Raw genomic sequence first — 10510 nt, forward strand, 5'->3', positions numbered from 1 at the left:
GGCCCGGGCGCACCCGGCGCGAGTGAGGCCGGGGCTGCGGCTCCCGGCGGCTTTCGGGGAGCAAGGAGGAGGCCGGGCCGCGCGGCCACGCGCAGCGCCCGTCGCCCCGCGGTCCTGGGGCCGGACCCCGGGTGTTGTATGCGGTGCGGGGCGGCCGCGAGCCGGAGGCGAAGATGGAAGGCTTAACCCTGAGCGATGCGGAGCAGAAATACTATTCAGATCTCTTCTCCTACTGCGACATCGAGAGCACCAAGAAGGTGGTGGTCAACGGGCGGGTGCTGGAGCTGTTCCGGGCCGCGCAGCTGCCCAACGACGTGGTTCGCCAGGTAACGCCGCTTCCCGGCGGCTCGGGCCTCCTCGCGGAGTGGGAGTGGGCGCCGCTTCCCGAAGGGCGGGCGGTGGGCTGGTGCCTCTGGGGTGCCCCGCGTGGGCACGGCCGCAGGTGCCGGGCAGCCGGGACTCGAGCGGCGGTCGAGGGGGAGGGGGTGGCTCCTAGAGGACGCGCGACTCCTGCGGTGGGGGTGGGGGTGTGAGGAGCCTAAGCCCGGGATCCCGCGGCTGCTGCGGAGAATCTGTATTTTTCAACCCTGGAAGAGCAACTTCACATGAACGAGCTTGGCTTGTTACAGAGATTGAATCTTACATCTTGGTAGATACGTAGCTTTTTGGATCCTCTGCAGAGTAGTAAAGTTACCAGTATGCGCCGAATGTTCTTTTTTTTTTTTTTTTAATTCTTGAATTAACTGAGAAGTTGCAATAAAGTAAGTTTTATAGATTTAGGAATCAGAGTTTTTTTTTTTTTTTAAGGAAGTTAAGTTCTTAGGGAGATTAAAATTTTTTGAACTTCTAGCCAGTAGTTTGCAAGCAGATATGAAAAGAACCTGTAATTATCTGTAGAACATGTATGTGACGTAACCTGGCCGTGCTTTTCTGATGGGCATTCGATTACATTTGTGGAACTTGTGGATTTGGGTTGGGAGATAAGTATTCAGCTGGAAATCACACGTATACATATTTGCCTCAGTCTAAGCTCTGGAGGAGCAAGCAAGGTAAGTTTTAAGACTTCTTTATCATATCTGAAGGCTTCCTAGAAGTAACGTAAAGTACTACATATGTGGTGAGCATTAATGTTACTCTGTTTAATGATTCCTTGCTACTACTGTCTAAACAGCTTATCAGGAATAGGTTTTAAATTTTCATCTTTATATTGATCTGAGCCAGTTATCCAAATCTCCGAAACTTAAAGCCACATTCATAGGAGCATTGGGCGAGAAGTTTTGAGGGTTGGGACCTTGACTCCAATCTGCTGTTAACCAGTAGTGTGACTTTGGGTCAGGCACTTTGCCTCCCAGGCATAAGTAATGTGCATCTGTGTGTATAGAATGAAAGTCAGGTTTCTTTTAGCAAAAATTCTGTGAAGTGTAAAAATGTACACACATAGCCTTCTGTTTTAGAAGTTAACCTGTGCATTAACTGTGACTAAGTTGAATAAGTTCTATCTTCTTGCATAACCTTGTTGTTTTATATTGCTTTTTTAAAACCTTGGGAGGAAAAGTTTTGAGTGTTTTATGTGCCAGTGAAGAACAACTAGGAGTCCCAAATTCATGCTGCTATAAAGGGACAAGTAGTAAATATTTTAGGCTCTGCTACCCACATGTAGTCTCTGTTGAGTATTCATCTTTGTCTTTGTTTTTATAATCTTTAAAAATGTGAAAACCATTCTTAGCTCATGGGATATACAAAACAAGGCCAGTAGTTTAATGACCGGGGCTAAAGAATGGTGGTGGTATTATTGGTTACAATTCTCTTCCTCATATGGCTTTGGAATGGAACTTAAAGACCTAGTCAGAACATACTCATTAATGATACTGCTGATCATGTAGAAATAACAGAATGTATCTTCAAGTTAGTTAGGAACCGAAATTAAGGAGAAGACTTCCTTGTTTCAGTTTATGTCTGGGATGGGGGGAGTTGAAATAAAACTTACTTTTAATCTTTGCAATAGTGCATGAGGACTTTAGGACAGCCGTTCTCAACCTGTGGGTCGTGACCCACAGAACTGTATTAAAATGTCACGGCGTTAAGAAGGTTGAGAACCACTGCTTTAGGATGTCAAGTGTATTATTTAGGGTAGACGAATTAGCATTAACCTTTACTTAAAATATGTTCAGTTCAGTCTAAGTTATTTTTCATGCTTAATTTTATTAAGGTTCAAAAATACATTCTAATTTTTTGCTATAAAGAGAGAGCTTAAATAGTTGAAATATTCAGGATTAAGTTGCAAGTTGCAGTAAGAATTCCCTGAAGCTGAACTCCTGCAGTAATGCATACTATTGGGAAGGCAATTTACTTAAAAATCGTCGGAAGACACAGAAATGGGAATATGGGATTGTTCTTAAGGGAGTTTGGGATTGTTTGAAAGTACAGTTCTCCATTGCTTTCTACATGGAAAACATTTGGGACAACTCACATGTAATACTAAGTTCTCTACTTAACACCGGGCTAAGCGATGTATGATGTTAAAAGTAAAATGTGGGCTCGGCGCCTATAGCTCAACCGGCTAAGGCGCCAGCCACGTACACCTAAGGTGGCGGGTTTGAATCCCCAGCCCGGACCCGCCAAACAACAATGACGGCTGCAACCAAAAAATAGCCGGGCGTTGTGGCGGGCGCCTGTGGTCCCAGCTACTTGGGAGGCTGAGGCAGGAGACTCGCTTGAGCCCAGGAGTTGGAGGTTGCTGTGAGCTGTAATGCCACGGCACTCTACCTAGGGGGACAGCTTGAGGCTCTGTCTCAAAAAAAAAAAAAAAAAAAAAAGTAAAATGTGAATGCCACAGAAGTGCAAAGTGTGATCAAGAAGGGCTTCTTAATTCAGATGGACTTTATATTGGGGTGGAGGGACAGGAGTGCGGTGAAGAGGGCTTTCAGGCTGAGAAAAAAATGTGACAGAAGGTATGCAATGTAGAAGTAAGGTTTTGCTAATGCTGGAGTATTTTGGGGAGGATGACAGAACATAAAGAGGCCATATTATAAAAGACTTAAGACAGGTGGGAGATTTCCTATTTCAATAGGCAGTAGAACTTTTTGACTGGTGCAAAGATCAGAGCAGGGGTCCTCAAACATTTTAAACAAGAGGCCAGTTCACTGTCCCTCAGACCTTTGTAGGGCCAGACTACCGGCCTGGGACGAGTCGGCTGCAGGACAGGTAGCAGCGGCAAAAAAAAAAAAAAGGTGGGCCGCAGTTTGAGGCTAGAGAAGGAGGCTCTTATAGTAGCCTGGATTGGATGCTAAGTAATGGGCATCCAAACCAGGCTGACAGCAGTAGAATAGAAGAGGCGGGACTGGATGTGTTCCTGAAGGACTGCTGAGTAGCCACTGCATGAGGTGCTTTGTGGAATAGGTTGGGAGAGCCTTGAACTAACTGCACAGGTAACAGGGAGTAGTAGATTGAAAAGAAATGACTCATAATGCAGTGGGTTAGTAGGCCTTAGTGCCACAGGAGTTAGAGGAAAGAAACTGGAGACTTAACTTGGGGGCTGGTTTTGTATGGCACACATGAATTGGTGGGGAACTGGGCCAGTGGTACACAATGTGGGGTTGAGGACCACCATGGAGAGGGTGATTTTGCCCCCCAGGGGATATTTGGCATTGTCTAGAGATGTTTTTGGTTGTCATAACTTGAGGGGAGGGAGCCGTTCTACAAGAATCTAGTGGGTGGAGCTAGAGATGCTGCAGAATCTAGAATGCACAGGGTAGTACCTACAAGAATTATCTGGCCCGAAGTGTCAGGAGTGCTGAGAGAGAAAAACCTGAACCTGGACTCTGGTGGTGGCAGTGGGACAGGAGATCAGGTACAGTAGAGATTATGAGGGTATATTTGATAGGCATAGGTTATCTGGCAATATTTGGATGAAAAAAGAACGAGGCATGGATTATTCTGTGCTGGATACCACTCACAATTAGAAAAGGGGCAGGCAGAGGGCCTGATTTTTTAAAGAGATAATGAGCAGTTTGATTTCAGGCATTTTGAGATGGCAGTGCAAATCTCCAGAAGATACTTGGAAATAAGTGGAGATTTGCTCACCCTGAATGCTGGTTCTTTCAGTGACGTTCAGGTATTTGGGGTTTCTTTTCTGTCTTCCTAAGTATCTTGGGGACAGGGGACAGACAGCGGGCAGGCGTATATATGTCAGGACCTTGATAGAGTAGTTTTCAGCATTTGTTAATAAAAATCATGAGAGGGCTGAGTCATTTGGGGGAATGAGAACAAAGAACAGAGGGCTCAGAACAAAAGAAGGAAGGAGCTGGCATTTATTGAGGGCCTATTACGTTCCTTTTACCAGACAAATCATTTTCTTTCTTTTGAGATAGCATCTTAACTTTGTTGCTCTTGGTAGAATGCTGTACTCTTGGGCTGAAGCAATCCTCTTGCCTCACCTCCAGAGTAGCTGGGACTACAGGTTCCAGCCACAATGCCTTGCTCATTTTAGGGACAGTCTCACTAGCTCAGGCTGGTCTTGAACTCCTGAGCCCTGACAGTCCACCTGACTAGGCATCCCAGAGTGCTAGGATTATAAGCACCAGCCACAAATCATTTTCATGTAAGAACTCATTTGATCCTTGCAACAACTCTGTGAAGTGGATATTATTCTTGTTTATTAACTAGGAACCTGACAGGGAGAGAAGTTAAATAACTTGTTTGTGACTAGTGAGTATCTACTTTACCATGATTTACCTCCCGTGTGAACCATGGTTTGTGGCAAGGTGGTTTGTGGCAAGGTGAGGAATAAAATTCAATCAGTCTGATTTTGATTTGCCTGTAGTTTTTTTCTTGAATTAGCTACAGAGAGATTTGCCTATAATTTTTAAGAACAGGGATTTTAGATTATTTGATTTGGAGTTATGTATCAACCTCCTCCTTTGCATAGTAAGTAGTTTAATGTATGATGTCTTAAACATCCACTTCAGAGAAAGAGGGAGATTCTTGTAGTTGGTATCCTAGGCACAAAGACAGTTTTATGTTATCACAACTGTCAAACATTTTAAGGTTTCATTATGCTTGCCTTGAAATAGCAGAGTAAAATCTATTCTGAGTTTTGTTTTTGGAGACGTGATGTCAGTAGACAAATTGAAAAAGTTAACACTTTATGACATAATGCCCCATGCCACAATGGAGCAGTATTGGGGGAGAAAAATCTGGCTCAGACAATTTAATCTTGAGGAATTGTGCTAAGTAAAGAAATATTCTTTGTTGTGGCTTTAAAGTCAGCTTTTCCAGAATGAATTTTTTAAAGGTTAAGAAAAGGATACTATTTACTACACTAAGCAGTATATTTTCTGTTTGGAGAAATGTCTTAATACTTCATACAGACTTTGAATGCATAATAGGTTGTTAAAAAAGGTTCTAGTACTAACTGTTCTTTTATTGAAGTTTGTAAGCAATGTACTCTATTAATGAAGCTTAAAATCTTTAGATCATTTGTGTTGAGCAATATCTTGAGAGAATAGTTAAATAACTGACATAAATTTATTGGGAGGAAAACAACAATGAAACAAACCATTTTGTCTTTCTCTTAAAACTTGTTCAAGTCAACTACAAGATCTGTTCATTGGTGATAGGTTTAAAAATGAGGAAACATCCTTGTTTATGCATCATTTGTTGTAAATAAATGTCAGGTTTGCTCTGGAGTAATGGTTTTTAAAATTTTTAATTTCTGAGTCACTAAAATAATTGTGATAAACAGCAAAAATAAAAAAATCTTGCCTTAATCAAACACTGTTCTATACACAATTGGACAAGGTACTGTTTGTGAAAGAAGTCACAGTTCGTGTCTCTCTGTAGTGTCTTATTTACTTCTGAAATTTCTGTTGCCCTGAGTTTCATATCATGGTATTGTCGTCATCATCTTTTTTTTTTTTTTTCTTGAAATCAGTAGTCCAGAGTTAGTGTTTCAGGAATTCATGTTAAGCGTTTGCTGGAGCCATACAAGAGCGTGAGAAGCTGGTATGAGGACCACTGAATGTGGGAGGCAACATCAGTCCTGTTGTTAGCTAGCCTTGTGTCCTTGAACAAATTACTGAATATTTGGGCTTTAGTGATCAGATTGGATTTCTGTGATTTTTGACTCAAATGCGGGTGTCAATTGTTCAGGGGTGGCTACCCTATCTGGCGATATCCTTAAGAAAGGAACACATAGACTTGTTATTAGTTGCTCCACCGTTTAGACACTGGAATTGGTTTCTTTTTACATTCTGTGAGGGACTTAGAGAGGAGACTGGACACCTGGAATGCTGAAGTGACTATATATGAGAGAAAACTGATGAAAGGATTTTAAGTCTGGTGCTTAGTTGGTAAGGGGTCTGGCCAATGAGACTTTGAAATGGGTGATAAGACTTGTTGTTTCTTACTTCCTCTCATATATATATTTCATTTTCAGTAGCCTTTTCTGTAATAGGTACATCTTCATTTGTCTTTTCCTCTTTATCTCTGTTGAAGAAATTTGTCCGATGAAAGACAAACCATATAACAGATTTCCTTAACATTTGATAAATTACATGACTTGGGCTTTTTAAAGTTAAGAATACTCTTATATGTCTCATCTCCATTTGACTTTAGGAACTGGCCATGTGTAGAATCTGAGGTCTATCCTGTTAAATAATGAAGCTAGAATTTATTAGAGTATGTGTCTTTTTTAGTTGTTACTAATTTTGAGTTTTTTTAAATTTCAAAATATATGAAGCTTATGTTAACCAGTTTGATGAGAGTATTTCAAAATGTATATGAAAACAGCACACTGTACCTCATGATTGCATTAATGTACACAGTTATGCTATAAGAAATTTAAAAAAATTTCAAAATATTAAGGAGGCATAAATGTTTTTGTTGCATGGATAGCTTTTATAGTGCTTCAGTCAGGGGTTTTAGTGAGCTCTAACCCAGATACTGTGTGTTTCTTTGGGATTTTGGTTTATCGATTGGACATCTGCTTAGAAAACATAGTTACACAAAAAATTACATACATTATTTATATGTCGTTTAAGGTTTCCAGTCTTTTCCCAACCTGGTCAAGCTCATACCATGAATCTCTACATAAAGATAGTTTTGAGGAAAAACAGGCTGTCCTGGGAAATGCTAAACGTATTATCTTTCTTAAATCTGTTTTAGATACTGTCCTTGTTTTTCTATTTTTTTGAGGCAGATTCTCACTCTCTTGCCTGGGTAGAGTGTCATGGCATTATAATTCACAGCAATCTCAAACTCCTGGACTTAAACAATCCTCTTGCCTCAACCCCTTAAGTAGCTGGGACTACAGATACCCGCTACAACACTGGGCTAGTTTTTCTATTTTTAGTAAAGATGAGGTCTTGCTCTTGCTCTTACTCAGGCTGGTTTTGAACTTCTGAACTCAGGCAGTTCACCCACCTAAGGCTCCTAGAGTGCTAGGATTATAGGTGTGAGCCGCCATGCCTGGCGGTTTTACGTATTTTCAACACAGACTTTGTGGCTGCTTGTTTATATTTGGGGTATATATGCAGTGAAAAATTGAGACTTTTTTCTGCCTTCATAGATTATAACTTGTGCTACTATTGAAAAGGAAAAGAATTATGCATGAGAGAGAATCATCTAAGGGAAGGCCCCTTAGAGGAAGAGGAAGTATAGACAAGGGGCAATGGGAGGGGAATGCGGTGCGTCACATAGAAGGAACTGTATGTGAAAGACTTGAAGCTGTGAAGAACCGAATGTGGTTAAGGAGAAGAAAAGCTGGAGCGTTATGGATAAGAGGGACCAATGGCAGGGACCACATACCACAAAGCCTGTACACAGTGATAAATATTCAGATTAGTAAAATTTTTTATTCAGGGTAGAAGTGTTATCTAATTGTATTTCTTTTTTCTTTTTAAAATTTTTATAGATTTAGGAGGTACAACTGCAGTTTTGTCATACGGATGTGGTGTATAGTTGTAAAGTGCTGGGCTTATAGTGTAATCATCACCTGAATGGTGTCCATTGTACCCATTAAGTAATTGTTCATCCCTCACCATGTCAAGTCTTCATTGTCTATTATTCTATTCTGTGTCCAGGTGTACACATTATTTAACTCCCACTTGTATGTGCGGTATTTGGCTTTCTGAATTGTCTGAATTATATTGTTAAAGATTAGTCATGCTGTGTAAACAGGGAGAGAATACTGGGGCAAGTACAAGCAGACTGGCCAGTGGATATGCAGTAGTCCAGATGGGAGACAGCAGTGGCTTAGATTGACGAAGTGGCATTAGAATGGAAAGCAGTGGACGCAGCTGAGATTTTTTAGGTGGTAGAAATAGAAAGGCATGGTATAGATTGGATATGGAGCATCAGGAAGAAGAAAGAACTCAAAGATGCTGATGGAAATTATCGTTGGATGGTTGGAAAGGAGTAGGCTTTGTTTTGGTGGAGTGGTAATGGTGACAATCAGGAGTTCTCTTTGTGTGTAAGTTCTCAGAAGCTTGTGAAGTAGGCCTCCACCAGAGAGGATCTACAAATCTTGGGGAATGCAGAGATATTTGACTTAGAGATGTGAATTGTTAGAGATTGTCAGTATATTAATGATATTTAAAGCAGTGAAAATGTATGAAATCATTAAAGAAGAGATTATGAAGAGGAAAGGATTGGAAACCTGAGGAAATGTTGGACATTTCTAAATCAGGCAAACTGGAAAAAGCCTTAGAAGGGCAGCCATAGTGGTTGGAAGGAGATCAGAAAATTTATAATGTACAGTGTATCATGCAACAGATGGCAAATGCAAATATTTCAAGGAAGGGATAGTCACTGTATTGAGTTTGGCCTAGAGGTTGAGAAGATACGGGCAGGAACGTGGCCATGGGATTTGGCCTTGTGAAAGTCATTGGTAACCCCCATGAGCCCGTGGAGATGGATGCTACAAAGAGGAATGTCAAAAACATGCTGAGTGACAGACACCAGATACCAAATAGTACTTATTGTGGGGTGGCATTTATGTGAAAGAAGTCTAGAAAAAGCAAATCTGTAGAGATAGCATATTAGTGGTTGTCTGAGGCCAGGGCAGGAGAAACAATTTGGAGAAAAATATTTGGATCAATGGAAAAGTTCTAAAATTACATTGTGGTGATAGTGCTCAACTTACTTTCTTAGAAACTCGATAAATTCAACTTATGCTACATCTACCATGATTGAATTTTATGGTGTGTGTTTCATAAATGCTCGTCTTGAAGAATGTAACGGCTGAGTATGGTAGAGAATGAAGGATAGCGTACTGCTTATATAGTATATTTACAGAACCTCAACAAGGTGATATGTCATTTGAACGTGACGTGAATATATGTCTTATGTTTTGAAAGGTGATATATTAATAGATTTTGTGTGTGGAGGAGAATGCCATGTAATGATTCCTTACAACCGAGTATATTTAAATGAAGGACCAGTATTGAAGTAATTCTGGCTTACGTTTACTCACTGCTTTCTGTGTGCCAGGGACTGCGCTCCATACTTTATATATGTTAACTTATTTTACAAGGTACTTGTTAGATTTAGAAGGGGCTGAAAATAATGTACTTTAGAATGAATGGAGATAGGTTTCCATGTACTGTCTTTGGGCGGTATGATAAATCTTAACTCACAGATCTTAATTTATGGGAAATTATGGAAGTATAATACCTCAAAAATACAGTTTGAAATAGTTGTTCCTGACAAGTAATGATTCTAATGAAATAATATTCCAATCTACAGGACTGCTTCAGGTGGCTCTCTTTCCACTGCAGTCATCACTGTCACTGTCATGAATCTTTATGTGGGCTAAAACTTCTAATGTTACTTAAAGGGACTGATCTGATGTCTTTGTATTTCTAAATTGCTGTATTCAATCTGAGTTTGCCTAAGTAGCTCAGTCTTATGAGCCCAGTGCTCCTTTGGAAAAAAAATAGTTGTAAGGAGTACTGATCTAATAGTGATTATTGCTTCTTTTTGCCTGTGGGTTATGTATAATGTTGTGTGTGGAAATAGAAATATCTATAACCTTGAAAAAATTGTCTAGAAACTATTTAAGAATATTAATTGGTTTTTCATTGTGTCTCATTTGTGACTAGAAGGATCAGAGGTTTTACTATTTTAATTAGAGAGCTTTTATTGATATTGTATATTATTAATAGTTGATTTAGAAGATACTATATTTTTTTCTAAAGCACTTCATTGTATTCCACAGAAAAGTAGTTATAACACCCTGGTAATTTTCTGTCAGCAGGTATTAAGTTTAGTCAAAACAGCATAGATTTGGCAGTGTGACAATTCCAAATTTGAATCTCCATTTGGTGCTTATTAATTTCTCATTCTGAGCAAGTTACTAAATGTCCCTTGAGATTTCATTTCCTCATCTGTAGACTGAGGCTAATACCCCAAATCAAAGGTTTCTTTTTTTTTTTTTTTTTTTTTTTGAGACAGAGCCTCAAGCTGTCCCCCTGGGTAGAGTGCCGTGGCATTACAGCTCACAGCAACCTCC

The 10510-nt window shown here is 40.3% G+C and overlaps 1 protein-coding gene across 6 annotated transcripts in view; it reads left to right on the forward strand.

The window, feature by feature from the left end:
• The first annotated feature begins 1 nt into the window (after position 1).
• The window catches only part of REPS1 (RALBP1 associated Eps domain containing 1), a 79283-nt gene continuing 68774 nt past the window's right edge, over positions 2 to 10510 (forward strand). For all 6 annotated transcript variants that reach the window (XM_012805462.2, XM_003790282.3, XM_012805461.2 and 3 more), the window contains exon 1: positions 2 to 326. In XM_012805462.2, coding sequence (XP_012660916.1) covers positions 174 to 326 — 153 coding nt within the window. In that variant the 5' untranslated portion in view covers positions 2 to 173. The remainder of the gene's footprint in view (positions 327 to 10510) is intronic.

The sequence above is a fragment of the Otolemur garnettii genome, unplaced genomic scaffold (genome assembly GCF_000181295.1).
Source record: "Otolemur garnettii isolate 467f Iridium unplaced genomic scaffold, OtoGar3 scaffold00042, whole genome shotgun sequence".
Lineage (NCBI taxonomy): Eukaryota > Metazoa > Chordata > Mammalia > Primates > Galagidae > Otolemur > Otolemur garnettii.